Raw genomic sequence first — 19,353 nt, forward strand, 5'->3', positions numbered from 1 at the left:
AATTTGCGATTTCTTAACCAAAATTCGCAATTGAAAAATGCTACATACATAGCATTTAAGGAATCGCAAAATTGCGATTCCTTAAATGCTATGGCAAAAAAAGGATCGCAAATTTTTGCGATTCCTTAATTTGAGAATTTTTGATGCATGCCAAAACATGCAATTAGACCGTTTGCGATTCGCAAACGGCTTGATACATCTAGGCCATTAATCTTTCTCTCAATCCATTCCACTGTCATCATGACCACCGTGCATATGTATTGCGAGAATAATGTGTCTGGCATGTGCTTGACATATTCTCCTGTAGTAAGCAAGCTGTGTTCTTACATTGCTCATAGATTCCAGACACTGGTCACCGAGGCTGATAGCACTGCAAACCTGATGGCCCAGAAATTCTCCTGCTCTTTGCTTGTTAGTGTTCCCACATTCTGCTCAGAGAAAAATGTAAATCCCTACACATGTCCATGAAGTTAGTATTAAGTATTTTCATAACTTCCAAGTTTCCCAGGTGCATGCTCGATGTCCTGCTCCAGTACAGTATTTTTTCTTTCAATTCTGGAACTTTGTAGCTGTGTTTTAATGGAATAATCAAGGGGCCGATTCACAGAACTAACTTAAGACAAAATCCTAAACTTACTACTTTTGGTATTCACAGAAGTTAGGATTTTGTCTTAAGTTTGATTTAAGACAAACTTAAGACAGACTTAAGACACAATCCTAACTTAATTCTGTTTTAAGTCTGTCTTAAATTTTTCTTAAGACAACCTTAAGACAAAATCCTTACTTCTGTGAATACCAAAAGTAGTAAGTTTAGGATTTTGTCTTAAATTAGTTCTGTGAATCGGGCCCCAAGATTATAAGTCCCAGAATACAAATAAGAATACTGGAGTGGAGCAGCAAATGTTGCATGGACCCATGAACTTGGTATGGCTGTATATCTTGTATCATAATGTTAGTGCAACATTTGCTGTTAGTTGCTGCACAGCCCTTCTTCCATGTCTCATTGATACAACAAATATGCAAAATGTCAAATTTCCCAATTGTGACTGGAATGCAATTGGAAACACATTTTGTGGTTCCTTGAGAGCGATCTACTTCATTACCATATTTAAACTGAAGATGAGCATAAAGCAACAGGTATGTGGAAAGAACACAGTGCAGGTTTGAGCAAATGTAGGTAGGATTTAGCGTGGTATCAAAGAGAACTTGAACGGGCGGGGTACGTTTGCTAAGAAGACTCCTATTGGGCGGGCATCGACTTCCTCGGGGATGGTGAGTGGCTTCAGCGTGAAGTTCTGCAGGATCGTCGCGAAATAGATGAACAGCTCCATGACAGAAAGGTTTTCCCCCGGGCAAATGCGTTTCCCTAAAGTGAAAAAAAAAGTGTAAAGAATTTGTTATCCAAAAATCATTCTAACAATGTTAAAATGTAATAATTATTTAAAACTGACAACAGTTTCAAGTTGTGTGAACAGAGATGTAGCGTAGTCAATGTTAGGGGGTGTGAGCCTGAGATTTCCCATCAGGCAACAAAGTATATCTAATTAAGCCAATGATTCTGAGTGAAAGTGCTATTTATCGCACTTGATAAAGAATGATTCAGTGGGGATCATTATTTATTGGGTGAGATAAATAACACATATCGCAAGTATTTGGGGAGTAACACAGATGTTTGCTGCTTACCCTGTTAAATTCCGGCTGGGTTGACCTGCTGAAATTTAACGAACAATGAGATATTTAATGAGATAACTGGCCACTACCAGATGTGGAAAACAGTATCAACTTGTAGCCATGTCCAATAATTTAATTTAATTGTGGGTTTATATAGCGCTAGAATCGACTCCCGGAGGAGTATCTCCGCGCTTCGACCGCTGGGGAACCCGCCCTGGCTCACCCTGAGAGATGGTCCCTAATGGGTATCTCTAAGGTGCGACCAAGCATCCCCGGCGGTCTGGGGGGGCTGTTGTGAAGATGAGGCAAGCTAATGCCCAGAGTTGCAGAGTGTGGTCCCTGACTGGAGTAGGCACCGAGGCGAGAATTATCGAGCCCGCTGACCCTGGTCCACGACCCTGCCGCGTCGGGAATCGAACCCTGGTCCCGGGCCGTCCTCTGCTTACGGGTCTGCCGCCTCTAACCAGTGAGCCACACCTCTTCACTTCAGAAGAGGACAGGCTTGCGCAACATGAAGGTGGTAATGGAAAGGTTATGTGGAATTTGCAGTTATTTAGAAAAGTAAGGCCAGCCAGTGTAGGAGGAGCTGGACTATATTTTCCACTCATGTCTAGATCCTCCCCAGAGCAACGTAGGGCAGAGACTCCCAGGTTGGCACGCTATCATAAGTCTTCATGTCTCTGCTGGTGCACAGGCTTTGGAGCCAATCCAAACCATTGGCTCAGTTCTAGTGTAACTCTCCCTATAAATATGTTGGACTGCCCACTTACCCAGTCTGCAGCAACAGTGACTAGATGTAGAGGTGCCCAGAATCCCTCCATGCCATAGGCAGCATTATGGAGGAGCTCCCGAGCTGTCTCGAACTCCCTGGACCATCACAGCCTCTGTATACTATACACCCACCCTGCCTCCCTCGGGCGCCCCAGACGCTGCATCGCTGGGGCCAAAAAGAAGGCTGAGGAGAAAGAACGGGACTGCTGCTGAGAACCGCCCGCAGTGAGTGCGATTCGGCACCCCCTACAAAGGCAAGATGGTGTACCCAAACTACTTATACAGTGCCCTCAATGCTCATGCTCCTCTGCTGCATCACTTGGTTCCCGTACGGACTCTGCCACAGATGGTGGGGGTAGCAGCTTGCTGTCCCCCTCCTTCTCTGGTTGGTTTGGTTTGCCTCAGTCTTGGCCCCTTGTGGCCTCAGCCCATATTCTGGAACAGCCCGTAAGGGCAAGCCAGGCTATAGGACCTGCAGTGAAATATAGCGGCAGATGGCTTAATTGCCCCCCCCCCAACGCCCCCCGCTGGCATCATACTCTGCGCTGGGGCAGGCCAGTGGATGAATATTAGCCCCGGCATACAGAACTACAGCAAACGGGGCCCCAGACTTTTTCTTTATTCCCCTGTTGGGTGTTTTTCCCTTTACTTTTGCCATTGGGCATGTGTGGCCTTCCTCCTGTACACCTTGTTGTTGTCCAGGCCGGACTGGTGGGCCAACATGGAGGCTGTTGGAGTTGACGGGAGTGCCACACTCGTCAGAGGTTGCTGTCTTTACAGTTGCCTTGCCTAGGGGAGGTGGTAGCTGGCCTGTGATCCCCTTGCTTGTTCTACATGGAGTAGAAGTGGGGACGGATGTGTTCTGGACTCTAGACAGGCGAAAGAAACATGACCCAAAATGGCTTCTGAGGAGTTTAAGGTGTGAGGGACACCACTGCCTGTAACTTTTGGTAGTTGCCCCCTCCACTTCAGAGACTGTAAAGGTCCCTACCAGATTGGCTCTTTTGATCACTGAGGCTGGGGAGGTGAATTATATGGCTGCACTCCGGTCCCTGGTATTTGTAGTGGGCTAACTCCCTTTACCCTGCTACACTGTGAGAACCATTTCCAGAGACTAAAGGACAAGGCCTCGAAGGGCACCTCCCGAGAGGGGATCAAGCAGGGCACTGGGGGTGGCATGGCTTTGCGACTCTGCAAAAAAGTTCAATAAGCTGCTGATGGTGATCAATGTTGCTGGGGAGTGGTTGAGGGCAATATTGACTCCACAGTGATAGAGCTGGGACTCACTCAGGAGGATTTGAAGAAGATGTTAGCATCGGTGTCTACCCCTGAGACTTCCCTCCAAGGCCTGCTGCCAACAATAGCAAGCATGGATCGCTGCCTCACCAACCTAGAAGCTCACACTCACTGATTGGAGACAAAGATCAGGAGGGGTGAGCTTGTAGAAAAAACATCAGGATCGCTGGCCTGCTGGAAAAGGTTGGGGCTGAGTCCATGCTTGTCTTCCTGGTGGACTGGCTCCAGAAGGCTGTGGCCCCCGAGGGGATATCCCGGTTCTATGCTTTAGATCAGGCGCATTAAGACCCTGCCCGGCAGCCCATGTCGGGAGCCCCACCCAGTAATAGCTTGATTGCTGGATTTCTGGGACAGGAACTTTCTTCTACAGCAGGTGCGCAGTCGTGGCCCCTTTGATGTGGAGAACACTAGACTCTACCTTTACCCTTATTTCACCATTCAGAATGAATGAATAAAATGAATTAAAAAAATTGTAGAGCGCAACTTAGCCCAGGGGCATCAAGGCACTTAAAGATGTTATAGCTGCTAGTGATGTAGAAAGTGCACCGACTACAGGTAGGCTTCTAAGAAGAGCCATGTTTTTAATGCTCTACGAAAAAGCACGAGCGATGACTGCCCTTTTATCTCAGCAGGGAGCGAGTTCCATAGTCTGGGAGCGCGGGAAGAAAAAGCCCTCCCTCCCCATCTTGCTTTGAAGACTCGGGGGACAGAGAGAAGTTTCCTATTGGAGGACCGTAGGGCCCTGCTGGGGGCATAGAAGGACACAAGGGACCTAATATCTTCGGCTCCAGACCCATGCAGGGCGATGTGGGTGATACATAAGATTTTGAAGTTTATCCTGGACTGGATAGGCAGCCAGTGAAGATCTTTCCTAATGAGGGAGCCTGATGAGAGTCTTAGAGCGCCAACGACAAACCTGGCTGCCGCATTTTGCACTATTTGCAGGCGTTGAATCAGCTTTTTATTTATGCCTAGGTATAGTCCGTTGCAGTAGTCCAGCCTTGAGGAGACAATGGCCCCGTAACCTGATTTCGGGCTTCGGGGGTGAGATAATGGGTGATCTTTCTCAAAATTCTAATAACCCCACAGCAGGTTGAAACCGTCCTACTGACTTGCTTGTCAAAGGAGAGCGTGGTGTCCAGCATTACACCCAAGTTGTGAGCAGAAAGGGAGGGCAGAGGACAGACTCCCAGGGCAGAGGGCCACCAGTCACTCGACCAGATCTCCTGCTTGCCCCCGAAGATAAGAACTTCGGTTTTCTCCCCATTTAATTTCAGGAAGTTCTGTACCATACAACACAAGACGGCTTCCATGCAATTCCTGAAATTAAGGGCGGTGGTACTCACCGGTTTCGAGAGGGAGACCATAATCTGGGTGTCATCAGCATATGATAACACTTCCAGCCCGAATGATCTTACTAGCCTGGCGTGTGGGGCCACATAGATATTAAAAAGTGTGGGGCTCAAGGATGAGCCCTGGGGGACCCCACACTGCACAGGCTTAACGGGAGAAAGAAAGTCACCCAGCTTGACCCTTTGTTCTCGTTGGTTGAGAAAGGATGTTAGGAGGCTCAGTGCTGATCCATTCACTCCCATCTCCCTGAGGCGAGTAGCCAGAATGGAGGGGGACAGGGTATCAAACGCAGCTGTCAGGTCCAGCAGTACCAGGAGGGTGGTCTGTCCACTGTCGACCTTAGTGCAGATGTTATTGACAGCTACTGTGAGAGCGGACTCAGTACTGTGTGCCCTCCTGAAGCCATGCTGAGAGGGCTCCAGTAGGCTGGTGGTTGAGATGAGGTTCAGATTCAGGTTCTGCCTAACTTAAAGGCAAGATCTCTTATTTGACAAAGCCAATGGATTTTCTTGGTGAAACAGATGGTCAGGAGCTCGTTTAACTCAGCCCTGTAGACGGACAACTCTGCGGTCACCCATAGCCTCCTCCAAAATGTTAAAGGTCTCAGGGCAATCTCTTCATTAAGGGGCCTGATACCCATGTACATGCGGAGGGGAATAAGGGGGCAACTACGAGGTAGGCCAACAAGCTGCCGGATACTGTGCTAGTGTACTTGCCCAAGAAAGACAAGGTTCCGGGACTGGTAAACTCCTTCCGCCCCCTCTGTATGCTCAACGAGGATTACAAAATCCTGAGCAAGATCCTGCCAAACCAGATCTTACCCCATGTGGGTATGCTAATACACCCAGACTAGACGGGGTTGGTTCCTACTCCTAGCACAATGCTCAATATACTCTAATTAATCCATGTTTTGGACACACATTTTCACTTTCCGTCACACTCTAGTGTTGTGAGTTGACATCCAAAAGACATTTGATTCCCTCCGCTGGGACTTCCTCCATACCACAATGATCAGGGTTGGCTTTGGGTTCCAATTTGTTTACTGGACACAGCTGTTGTATACCAAACTGGTGTAGAGGGCATGGACGGGGTCAGTGATATTGGATTCCTAGCCGCTAAAACAGGGCACTAGGCAGGGCTGCCTGCTTTCCTCACTGCTATTTACTCAAGAGCCCTTTGTGCTGACTGTATGACAGGGAAAGCATTATAGGGGGCTGCAATTTGTAGTGGATACTCTGTATAGCTCGTAGTAAGCAGATGATATGCTATTGTGTATATGCAAGACATGAGTCCGAGCTGGAGGGGCACGCGCGGCCCTCTCCAACTTCAGGGAGCTGTCAGGCCTTACTGTCAACTGGCATAAATGTGGTGCCTACCCACTACATTCCAACACCATGGAGCCATGGATCACTCGAACCCCAGTGTGGCAACATATAGAGCAGCGGGTCTGTACTTTGAGGGTCATTAAGCTAGGGCTCCATCCGCCCTGCGATGCTCGGTTACCTTTTAGAGTACACTCCCACTTTCGGTGAGTGGCTGGATAGCGATCTCAAAGATGGTGATACTACATCGCTTTCTCTACTTGTTTGCTGCTCTGCTGGAGGAAGTCCCTGGGGGGGGGGGTTCAGGAGCTAGATGGTGTCCTGACTGTATTGGGGCTCATCTAGAAAACAAATGGCCCTGTGGAAGCTGTGACTGCCTGTAGTTGAGGTTGGAATGGCTGCCCCGGACATTGAACTCACCTATTTGGCTGCGTAGTTCCAGTGGGTGGCCCGGAGACGCTCCCATCCATGGTACGCTCCAAGTCACGGAGAACATAGCCTGGCCTGTTGGGCTCTTTTGACCTAGATCTAGTTGAAACCAACCCTGCATCGATGGTAGGAGGTGAGGATTTACTTATTAGAACAGCGAGGCACTTTGGGCCTGGACAATGCTGAGGACTCCCACTGCTGATCGCTCTGTATTTGTCTTCACAGGCAATGGGTAGACCTGCGCATGTGGATTTTATGACTCTACAACTACTGCCTAAACCACGACTTCCTGAACAACGAAGGCTAAACAACAACCAGTACTTAAGCACTTCGTTTGAAACAACTACTACCTTCACCACAAAAAAATAACATCTAATTGGCCATTATCATTGTATGCCTTTATTTAGTTATTTATGTAGTTTTAGTTTCGAAATAACTAGAAAAGAGCTGTGTCCAACAACGAGCACAATCATGCAGAGTGAGATGATAGGCAGTACTTTACTGGTTAATCATCTTATCATGTTAAAGAAACAAAGCTGTGCATCTTTACGCTTACAAAATCAATGACTTTTAACTCGTATTGCTAATTAAAAAAAGAGGATGAGTGTGAATTATTATCTTTTTAAGAATGTTAAAAATAAGTACATTTTTTTAAACGTACGCTTTAGTTGACGACTTTGAAAGTCAACATATTTTTGACATACTTCAAAATACTGGACGGGCAAGAAAAAAGGCAGTAATTCCCACAGTGTCACGAATTATGAAGTCCATCCTCTATTTTTAAACAGCTGACTACAATAATTACTAATATGGCAGCATAACAAACTGAAAAAGATAAAGAAAATCACTTTTTTAAACAATAAAAAAAATCACATATACATACATAATTAAACATTATTTTTAAAAAGGGTTACAAGGCATATTTTCTTTGTCATTATTATTCAATAATATTAACCCCTCCCCTGCTGATGACGGAACCGCTCCGTCATCAGCTACGGTTGGGCTGTGCTGATGACGGAGCGGTTCCGTCATGGCCCGGCCGCCGCGCCTGCGCGGCTCTGATTTCGCGCCGGCGCGGCCGTTGTATTGAGCGGGGCGGGTCATGACGGAACCGCTCCGTCACCAGCACAGCTCAACCGCGGCTGGTGACGGAGCGGTTCTGTCACCAGCATGCGGCCGCCGAGCGGCCACCCCGCCCCATTAGAGCTGCGGCGGAATAGCGGCCGGAGCGAAAGGGTTAAAGAACATTAAAAAAACGGACAACCACCATTTTGAAGTCATTTCAACAGTGACAGCCAGAGAGTCGAGACGGATCGAGAAGAGAAAGGCTTCACAATAGTGAAAATCAAAGTAACACTGCCATCTACTGGCATAAACAGGTAAATAAAATGTAAACCAATGTTATCAACGTTAGCTGTATTAGAAAATGAATTAATCCTTTTAAAAAAAAAAATATTTTGATATCTAATGTTGTCAATCAGAATCCGGGTAAATTGCTTATCAAAACAGGATTAATGAGCGACATATATCATTATTGAAAATAAAAATCAAATGTTTATAACGTGATTTTTTTAAGGTAAAAAAAGTGTATAGTAATCTGTTTTAAATAGGAAGATAATTGATCCGCCCTCATCCTCATAGTATGCTGCACCATCTCCCATAAAAAAAATCTTTTTTTAATTTACCAATAACAGATATACTTCTTTGAAAATCGAATGATTAGAGACGTAGAGGAGGATAGACACCCATAAACCACAAGTATGTTTTATATTAATGTAAATTTTTATGAAACAAAATAAAGAAAGAAATGTGTGCACTTTAATTTTTTAAGAAAATAGAAAAATGAATATTTAAAAAAAAAAAAATTTAAATGGAAGATGGTGGGTAATTGTATTGTATTGTAATTGCATTTATATAGCGCTTACCACCCCTAAAGTGAGAAAAGTTTGGACAGTGACTGAGAACCAAAAGAAAAATAAAAGTCAACTGAGATCAACTGTGAAAAAAGTCAAAGATAAAAACTAAGGGGTCGATTAGGATGGCGGACATAAACGTGTTCCGTCCGCCATGGTCACGGGAAAAATACTCCTGACCGCTCCGCGGATAATCTGCGGTAGCGATTAGGATATAACTGACAGAAAACACCGACCGCGGCGGACGGATCACATCAAACACCGACCGCGGCGGACGAATCACATGAAAGACCGCCACAGGCGGACGGTACAACATAAGTTCCCTCCGCCGCGGACGCAAACACCGCGGAAACAGGGCCAACCGCCGCACGACCTGCGGAGGGTCCGGCCGCACGATTAGGATAACCCCGCAATCCCAACGGAACTCACCAGCTCTCACGACCGCCGCGGAATCATCGGAAAACGGAGCATGACTGCGGAAGGACCAAACGAACATCACCCCTGCCGTCAAACTGATTGTAAAATGGCGGACGGAAGTAAATACAAAACACACAAAACAGGCCACCCACCACCACCAACTACACGCCCCAAGGCCCCCCCAACACAAACAAGAGCACCAAGTCACCACACCCACAGAACACCTGACTGCCAACAACCATTGGGACACAAGAACCACACAGAGTATAAAAGGAATCCCTCCCATTACCACAATCCTTTGCATCATAGCACACCTGGAAGAAAGAGGCAGAATACCACAAACAGCAGAGACACACACACACACATAGAACCTGCACACCAGCACACCCACCCCACAAACCCCCACAACACCATCCTTACATACCACACACCTGCACACCCCACCCCACACCTTGCACATCACACACCATGGCACCCAAGAAAACCCCAAGTTCACAGACACTGAGTTGAAGGTTATTGGTGGATGAAATCATCCGTGTGGAACCACATCTATTCGGCAACCTAGTCCAGCAGACCACCTTGGCAACCAAAACCAGCATGTGGAACAGGATAGTGACCAGAGTGAATGCTTCAGGGACCGTGCCACGCATCAACCACGAGACCCAGAGGCGGTGGCACAACCTCAAGGCAAGGGTGAAAGGCATCAGGGCCAAGAACCACCTGCGGGCACACCACACTGGCGGCGGCACTCCCCCGGAGCCCATACCATTTTCAGAATGGGAGGAGAAGGTGCTGGGCATACTGCACCCTGAGAGCCTTGAAGGAATAGAAGAGGGACTTGAGGCTGGTAAGTATAAACCAATGACCACTATCACACAGCACTACAGCTCCCAACAGGCCCCCATGTTCACAGGGAGGGTGGTGGAGTGTGGGAGAGGGGGGGTAGATCCAGCACTACAACTCCCAATAGGCCCCCATGTTCACAGGGAGGGTGGGGGTGGGTGGAGGGGTTGGTCCAGCACTACAACTCCCAATAGGCCCCCATGTTCACAGGGAGGGTGGGGGTGGTGGTAGGTCCAGCATTATAACTCCCAACAGGCCCCCATGTTCACAGGGAGGGTGGGGGAGTGTGGGAGAGGGTGGGGGGGGGGGGGTAGGTCCAGCACCACAACTCCCAACAGGCCCCCATGTTCACATGGAGGGGGGTGGGTGGGGGGGTTGGTCCAGCACTACAACTCCCAACAGGCCCCCATGTTCACTGGGAGGGTGGTGGAGTGTGGGGGAGGGTGGGGGGGGGTTGGTCCAGCACTACGACCCCCAACAGACCCCCATGTCCCATCCCAGAACAAGATGGAGTCCGCCTACCATGTGCTGACCACTGCATCTCCCTCTTCGAACTCATATGTAGGTAGCCATCTTCACAGGGGTACCATCCAATAGCAGGACAGGCCCACACATATCCAAGTATTGTCTCCCCACCTCCCCACCACCATAATGCCCAGTACACTCCAATTTGATGACCCCAACAACCATGTCCTCATGCCCTACAAAATAGAAATGTTACAACAACAAACCTGTCATGTCCACAGCATTGATTTCTATATTCTTGTCCCTCAGGTGACCGAAAATTTACAGGAGAAACCAGCAGCCGTTAGCACCAGTCGCCCCCCTCACAGCATGGACTCTCAGGTGATGATCCGGTGGACATCTCGGGTGCGGAGGACGATGCCAGCCCAACTACACTCCCAGGGCCATCAGGCTCACAGGCCTGCCTCCACCGTCATCAACACTGGACCAACAGCAACTACTGCCACTGTGACCTGTTCAGCTACCACCACCACCACTCCTGCCACTGCCATCCTGCCTGACCCATCGGACAATGATGGACCATCAACATCACAGACTAGCAGGGAGAGTGGACGGGTGAGGACACAGGTGACGGCCCAGGTCACAAACAGGAGTGCAGCTACAAGGTGAGGCCGTGAACAACACCCAGCCCATCCTGGGACAGAGACACTGGATGCTATCGCCAGAGTGGAAGCCTCCTACGAGCGGTCGCAAGCACGGGCCGATCGTGCCCACCAAGACTCCATAGACACCTGCCAGCTGTTGCGGTCCGTGGCCCCCGTTTGGGACAAATAGTTGACATCATGGGGCAGCAAACAGCTCTTTGGAGGGAGTGGTTATCCTGCACCACACCACCTCCCCCTCCCCCAAGTGGCCAGCGGGATAGGGCACCAACACCACCTCCCCCTCCCCCAAGTGGCCAGTGGGACAGGCCACCAACACCACCTCCCCCTCCCCAAGTGGCCAGCGGGACAGGCCACCAACACCACCGCCACCATCACCTGAGGCCACTGACAGGGATGTTGTTCCAGAACAACCTGCCCCCACAGCTGGCACCACTCCGGCTCCAAGACGGAGGGGCCGTCCGAGGCTGGATCCAGCTCACAGCAGTGACAATGCACCATCCACCTGCTCAAAGAGGGGCCGCCACTGACTTCACCCTTCCTTGAGCCTGGCATTTACTCTGCGAACTATCTTGCACCACAATGCCAAGCATTGGCACAAGTCTGTTGGACTAAGTGTACATCACACAATGTGGTGTTCCCACGGTGTTTTCATCTGATATGACCTTCAACTCTCACTTCCCCACCAACACCTATTTGTAAATATGCACAAAGAGTAATCCACACCTTGTAAATAAACACCACGTAAACACTCAATGCTGTGTGACCTCCATGTTTCAATCAAAGGTTTGTCTTAGTACTTGTCATTACCAGGTGGAGGTATCAATGTACTTGACAATCATGTCTCTGTGGGAGTAGCCTAGGGATAATGAGAGAACAACAAGCACAGGTCAGGAAACTGAATCACAACCATCACACCACACCATACAGCAACATCCCACAAACCACACTCATCACAAATTAATCGGATCACAGGACACACATCAGGGAGCATTGGACTACACCATCTCCCACACCCATTTGTAAACAGAACATACCAGAACAGGCACCATCCACACACAAAATCCACACATCACCAGTGAACATACATCACGCTTTGAACATCAGCACAAGAGGTAGTTACTCACATTTAAGTAAAGTAGCGAGCAATGAGCTGACGCCTCTGGTCCACACCTTCTTCCTCCCCACTATCCTCATCACTGGAAATGGGTGGTATGGGAGGCGGAGCAACCTAGTGGTCTGCAGGGTCCATGATCAGTGCAATGTTATTGCGTAAGGCCAGGTTGTGGAGCATGCAGCAGGCAACCACGATTTTGCATACTTTTCCGGGTGAGTATGGCAGGGCCCCTCCGGTTTTATCAAGGCAGCGAAACCTAGACTTCAGCAGTCCAAACGTACGTTCCACCACCCTACTTGTCCTCCCATGGGCATCATTGTAGCGCATTTCTCCTGGGGTAGTTGGATTCCATAGGGGGCTCAGCAGCCATGGTCGGTTTGGGTACGCAGAGTCGCCTAGGTGGGGGGATGACAGACACATACATCATTACCAGGATTGGTGGTAATAGCATGTCACACATACAACGCAGTAGTCATCACAGCACACTCACCTACAAGCCACACATGTTCTTGACGCAAATTAGCCATCAGTTTGGGGACAATGCTGCTCCGCATGATGTGGGAGTCATGTGCGGACCCTGGAAACCTTTCACACACATGGGAGATGATATTGTCAGCCAGGCACACCACTTGCACATTTATAGAGTGGTAGTGCTTCCTATTACGATAGACGGCTTCACGTGCCTGGGTTGGAATCAGACCAATATGTGTCCCATCAATGGCACCCACTACGTGTGGGATCTGGGCCAGGGCATAGAAGTCACTCTTCACTGCAGTCACCTCTGCTGGGAAATGGATGTAATCGTCCTTGTAAGACATCATGGCATCCAGCACATCCCGCAGTACCATGCTGAACATGGATTGGGACATCCCCCCGGCATGTCCAACTGTGAACTGGAAAGTGCCAGTTGCAAAGAAGTGAAGTGCCACCATCACCTTTACTGTGGGTGTAATTGCTCCTGGATATGGCCTGCGTGGCTGCAGAGGAGGTGACAATTGGCCTACAAGGTCTTGCAACCTCCGTCTGACCAGCCGGAATTTGCGGATTACCTCCTCTTCAACCATGTCCTCCAGCACAGTGTATGGTCGATGTACATTTGGAGCCCTCCTGTGTGGGAGTACATGGGAGCAGATGTCAGTTGACCAACAACGCACATCTGAGCCACACCATCACATTTTGACCAACACAATACAAATTATACATGTAGCAGACACTGATTGTATGTGTGACGTGACCAAAATATAAGGCACTACAGCTAACTACACACACAATGTACATCCACAAACAACATCGGGTGTGCAAAAATGTCGAAGGTCACGTGCAGACATGTTGAAAGGACTGCCAACATAACATGACAGATTGCCGAAGTGTGGAGAAGCGTACCCACAGACACACCTTGACGTGCACACACAACACGAACATGGACCACACCCTCACTGTCATCATGCACCCATGACCCCACCTACAATGCTCTGCATCCTCACATGACAGGCATGGGCATACAACAAGCGATACACAGACGCATACCCAGTATGCATGTATACCACCATCAATGCGACTTGCACACACAAACCACACACTCACGACAGCTTCTGGATGTGGGTACACAGCCATGATGTACTGTGTAGATGTGTACCAATAGAAAGTGTGACCTCAAAACCAAGACGTAAACACATAGCCATGCACATCTGACGCAACTTGGGCTCACATCACTGGCCTATGTTCAACACTGGCAAGGTCAATAGTATGGCCACACATGTCAACAATGGACATAACTGATACACTTGTACACGTGTCATTGACATGACATAATGATTACTGACGATTTCTGGACATGTCGTGACACACATGTACAACTATGAACATAACATGTGTGCGGAGACATGCATTGTGTGTACACACCACATCCGGGTACGTCTTCCCCCAACACATGGGATGATCCTTGACACTGCAATAGTGCATTACATTTTCTGAGTTGACAAGGACCATCACGGTCACAACCCGCAAACCGCATGTACGCACTACCAAGACGGTGCATCATTTGAAAATCATCACTCACTGGCATCGCAATGGCGGAGCACGCATTCCGCGTGGGCGGGGCAGGCTAACACATACATTTGAATGGACAAGTCGAAATGCCAGTTGGTATCCCCCCTTATGTCACATAGCAGCACCCACCGCAGACCGCCGGGCCTAGCCGCACACCCACCGCCGGGTGCAGGCGGTGGGTGACCGCCGGGTGCAGGCAGTGATTAACCGCCCTGTGTAGTGATATCAGCCTGGCATGGTTGGCCAATGGCTGCTCACATACCGCCGGGTGCAGGCGGTGGGTGACCGCCAGGTGTGGGCGGTGGTTAGCCGCCCTGTGTAGTGATATCAGCCTGGCATGGTTGGCCAATGGCCGCTCACACACCGCCAGGTGCGGGTGGTGGGTGACCGCCGGGTGTGGGCAGTGGTTAACTGCCCTGTGTAGTGATATCAGCCTGGCATGGTTGGCCAATGGCCGCTCACACACCACCGGGTGCAGGCGGTGGGTGACCGCCGGGTGCGGGCGGTGGGTGACCGCCGGGTGCAAGCGGTGTGTGAGTGGCCAGGGGCAACCATGCCAGGCTGATATCACTACACAGGGTGGTTAAACACCGGCAGTCACCCACCGCCCGCACCCCGTGGTCACCCACCGTCCGCACCCGGCGGTGGGTGAGCGGCCAGGCCCGGCAGTCTGCGGTGGGTGCTGCAATGTGACTGTAAGGGGGGTACCAACTGCCATTCCCACTTGCACATTCAAATGTATGTGTTAGCCTGCCCCGCCCCCGCGGAATGCGTGCTCCGCCATTGCGATGCCAGTGAGTGTTGAATTTCAAATGATGCACCATCATGGTAGCGCGCACATGCGGTTACCGGTGTGTGACCGTGACGGTTACTTGAACATGTAGCCAATGGAAACAGGTAACCCGGGGCGCATAAGCGATTTAAAAAAATAGCGGAAGACGTGCACCGCCACAGCAGGGCCAGTCATTGGCTCTTTATGAAAGAGGCAGCATGGGAAAACCAATTGCTGCAGACATGTGCCACTGATATCAGCTCAGGGCCCTTTATATGTGTGAATCTCTGCAGCACACATCCACTGCTTCCAGCCACTGCTGCCTGCACCCATCACCTCTACCTGCTGCTGCTGACCAATCCACCAACTGCTGCTTGCACCCATCACCTCTACCAGCTGCTGCTGACCAATCCACCAACTGCTGCCTGCACCCATCACCTCTACCTGCTGCTGCTGACCAATCCTTCAACTACTGCTGTTGTGCCACAGTCCGGGACCCTGCCATGTCGAGAGTGCAAAAGATCCGGTCTCGTCCCTTCACCGCAGCGGAGCTGGATGTCCTTGTGGACGGTGTGCTCCGCCACTATGACCGGCTCTACGGTGCCCCCGGACAGGTGGTAAGTGCAGTGGTCGACATGTTGGTGTGCATGAGGTGGTCACTGACTCCTGGATTCTGCAATCTTGGCGGTGTGCTGTGGGACCTTCACATGTGCTGTACTGTGCATGGCTGCTGAAGGATACGTGGTGCTCCTATCTGTGTGGCTGTCCAAATGTCCACTGACTTTCCCATTTTGTCTCCCATCATGGAAGGTCAAGCTGCACCTTCACAAGGCCGTGTGGAGGACTATAGCATGTGATGTACGGGCAGTGGGGGGTGCAATAGGTGACACACACACTGCCACAAGCGCTGGGACGACATCTCAAGGCTCAACAAGAATGTGGCGGAGATGACACTGGGGCAGATTCCACGTACATCCCGGCTTACACGACGCACCATGACCCCTCTGATGCTCCGTATCATTGCAGTGACGCATCCTGACCTGTCCGCCCGGCTGAGAGGGGATCAGCAGCAAACTAGCGGTAAGCAGACTGAATGTGTTTGTGACTTGTGAGTGCATGCATGTATTGATGCCAGACGCAGTAGTAACATCCGTGGTGTGTATGTTGTGCTGCAATAGCATGTTGGTGCCATTATCGGAGTGTGCGTTGGCATCCATGTCAGCCAGGTGGACATACCAGTTGCATTGTAGTGCAGGGTCCCAGGACATGCCCTTGAGGTCTGTGTTCTCATGGCAACACATGTGTGGTGGTTGGCATGCACTTGAACTGTTTTTTAGAAGTACATGTTTCACAGGCACCCCGGTTCTTTGACATGAAGATGTATGGTAGGGGTGGTTCTTGTGGAGGACGGAGGCTGCATGTTGGTCAGCAGTCAAGGTGTTTTGTTTTTGCAATTTGCAGTACGTGAGTGTGGCACTTACGTATACCTCTTTTCTCTCTTTCAGCTTTGGCCGAGGGCACTGACCCACAAACGACAGAGCTCAGTGGTGGCAATGCATCAGAATCCGAAAACACACACACGCAGACTGAGACTGAAGAGAGCAGCCCCGGAGAGGGGGACAGGACTGTCCCTGAGGACCCACATGTGGAGACACCATCGTCCTCATCTTCAGACGCTGTTGGTGAGTCAGCACTGTTGGTAGACACAGGGAGTGGGCAATCTACACCTTCAGTCGGTACACAGCACACAGGGCCAACACTGCCAGCAACTGCAACAAGTACTGCTCGTGCTCGCAAGAGTAAGGGGAGCAGAGTGGCCTTCGGTGCAGGCACCGCTGCCCCTGCCCCTGTGACACAAAGTGCCCTTTGTGCTGAGGCGGTTGATCTGCCGCGACAGCTGTGTGTAGGGCAGACCAACATGATCAATGCATTCCTAGACCATGATAGGAAGTTGGGGCAGGTGGTTGCATTCATGGAGGGGATGCATGGCGATGTTGCTGGTCTACACAGAACAGGTCAGTCGTTATCCAACACAGTGTCTGCAGCCATTCAAAATTCGCATGCACAAGCTTCTACTTCAGTTCCCCCATCCACACCACTTGATGTGTCAGCGGAGAGTGACATTTCTGAGCAGGGCTCATTTTCGGGATATTGCACTAGAAGCAGCCACAGGCAGCAAGGCAGGGCACGGAGGCCACAGACACCATCCCCTAGGACAGGGAAATATTTCACAGACCACGACATCAGCTACCCTGTAGTTGACACACAGGATAATCAAGGGGTGTTGGGTGACAGGGATCCACATGTAACACAGGCATCCCCCTCCAAAGGTACTCCCAAGGCAAGGGCACCTCCTAAGGCCAAGGACACTGCAAAGGAAAGGGCACCTCCCAAGGCCAAGGACACTGCAAAGGACAAGGACACTGCAAAGGAAAGGGCACCTCCCAAGGCCAGCGACACTCCCAAGGACAAGGACACAGCAAAGGAAAGGGCACCTCCCAAGGCCAGGGACACACCCAAGGACAAGGACACTGCAAAGGAAAGGGCACCTCCCAAGGCCAGGGACACTCCCAAGGACAAGGACACTGCAAAGGAAGGGGCACCTCCCAAGGCCAGGGACACTGCCAAGGACAAGGACACTGCAAAGGAAAGGGCGCCTCCCAAGGCCAGGGACACTGCAAAGGACAAGGACACAGCAAAGGAAAGGGCACCTCCCAAGGCCAGGGACACTCCCAAGGACAAGGACACAGCAAAGGAAAGGGCACCTCCCAAGGCCAGGGACACTCCCAAGGACAAGGACACTGCAAAGGAAAGGGTGCCTCCCAAGGCCAGGGACACTGCAAAGGACAAGGACACAGCAAAGGAAAGGGCACCCACCAAGGCCAGGGACACTCCCAAGGACAAGGACACTGCAAAGGAAAGGGACACTACAATGGATCGGGACACTACAAAGGACAAGCCAACTCCCAGGGACAGGGCACCGCCCACGGTTCAGGCACATTCCAGAGACAGGACACATACTACAGGCAAAGCACCTCCCCGGGCCAAGGGTTCTCCCATGGACATGAGCTCCATCAAGGACAGCCATACATCACCCCTGCATGCCCTGAGGCTGATGTTGGAGAAGGAACGTAAAACACATGTGTCAGCGGTGGAGTCCCCCCATACCTCTACTCCCATCCACACCCCGCAGAAGCAGAGGAAGGAGTACATAGTGGTTGCATCACCCATTACACATGATGCAGAGGGCAGAAGGCAGTGCCACTGCAAACGTCAAGCAGGGTCCAGCACGTCCCCAGGGAGCAGACACACACCAGAAAATGATCCCCCTTTGATGGGTGATGTTCATGATGAGGCCACACCACTCACCAGTCCAGTCATGTCCAGGGTGCCCTTCCATATCCCAAAGAAACAGAGACACACACCTGTGACACCTGCCCACCCTAATGTCGCTCCAGTACAGCTGTCCCCAGCTCCCAGAGCCACCCTGCCTCCTGGCCCATACAGCCCTGTGGCTCATCATTTCAGTGGTCCTAGTGGGTCAGCTGGAGTTCACTCTCATGTGTCAGATAGTGGCACTGTGTCTGTTGTTCGCTGTCATGCCTCATGTAGTAGCACTGTGTCAGTTGTGCCATCTCCTGTTTCAGGTACTACCAATGTGTGTGTCCGCCACTCTCATGTCTCAGATGCTGGCATGGTATTTGTTGGTCACTGTGCAAGGTCATGTCCTGGCAGTGTGTCTGGGTTTATGGCTAATGTGTCAGTTACTACATCTGTGGCTGTGTCCCACACTCCTGTTTCTGGTGCTGGCAGTGTGTCTGGGTCTATGGCTCATGTGTCAGTCACTAGAGCTGTGGCTGTGTCTCACAATCCTGTTTCTGGTGCTGGCAGTGTGTCTGGGTCTATGGCTCATGTGTCAGTCACTAGAGCTGTGGCTGTGTCCCACACTCCTGTTGCTGGTGCTGGCAGTGTGTCTGGGTCTATGGCTCATGTGTCAGTCACTAGAGCTGTGGCCGTGTCCCACACTCCTGTTTCTGGTGCTGGCAGTGTGTCTGGGTCAATGGCTCATGTGTCAGTCACTAGAGCTGTGGCCGTGTCCCACACTCCTGTTTCTGGTGCTGGCAGTGTGTCTGGGTCTATGGCTCATGTGTCAGTCACTAGAGCTATGGATGTGTCTCCCAATCCGGTATCAGATCCTGCCACTGTGTCCGAGGCTACTATCTCGAGCAGTCCACCAGATTCAGTACTGTGAGGTGTAGTTCCCATCACTCAC

The 19,353-nt window shown here is 50.5% G+C and overlaps 1 protein-coding gene across 1 annotated transcript in view; it reads right to left on the reverse strand.

Moving 5' to 3' along the window:
* The window catches only part of LOC147692003 (cytochrome P450 2F2-like), an 803,876-nt gene that overhangs the window by 2,141 nt on the left and 782,382 nt on the right, over positions 1–19,353 (reverse strand). The window contains exon 10 of the mRNA XM_086938296.1: positions 198–1,366. Within this exon, the coding sequence (XP_086794422.1) occupies positions 1,185–1,366 (182 nt within the window). The 3' untranslated portion in view covers positions 198–1,184. The remainder of the gene's footprint in view (positions 1–197; positions 1,367–19,353) is intronic.

Source organism: Lissotriton vulgaris, chromosome 9 (assembly GCF_964263255.1).
Source record: "Lissotriton vulgaris chromosome 9, aLisVul1.2, whole genome shotgun sequence".
NCBI lineage: Eukaryota > Metazoa > Chordata > Amphibia > Caudata > Salamandridae > Lissotriton > Lissotriton vulgaris.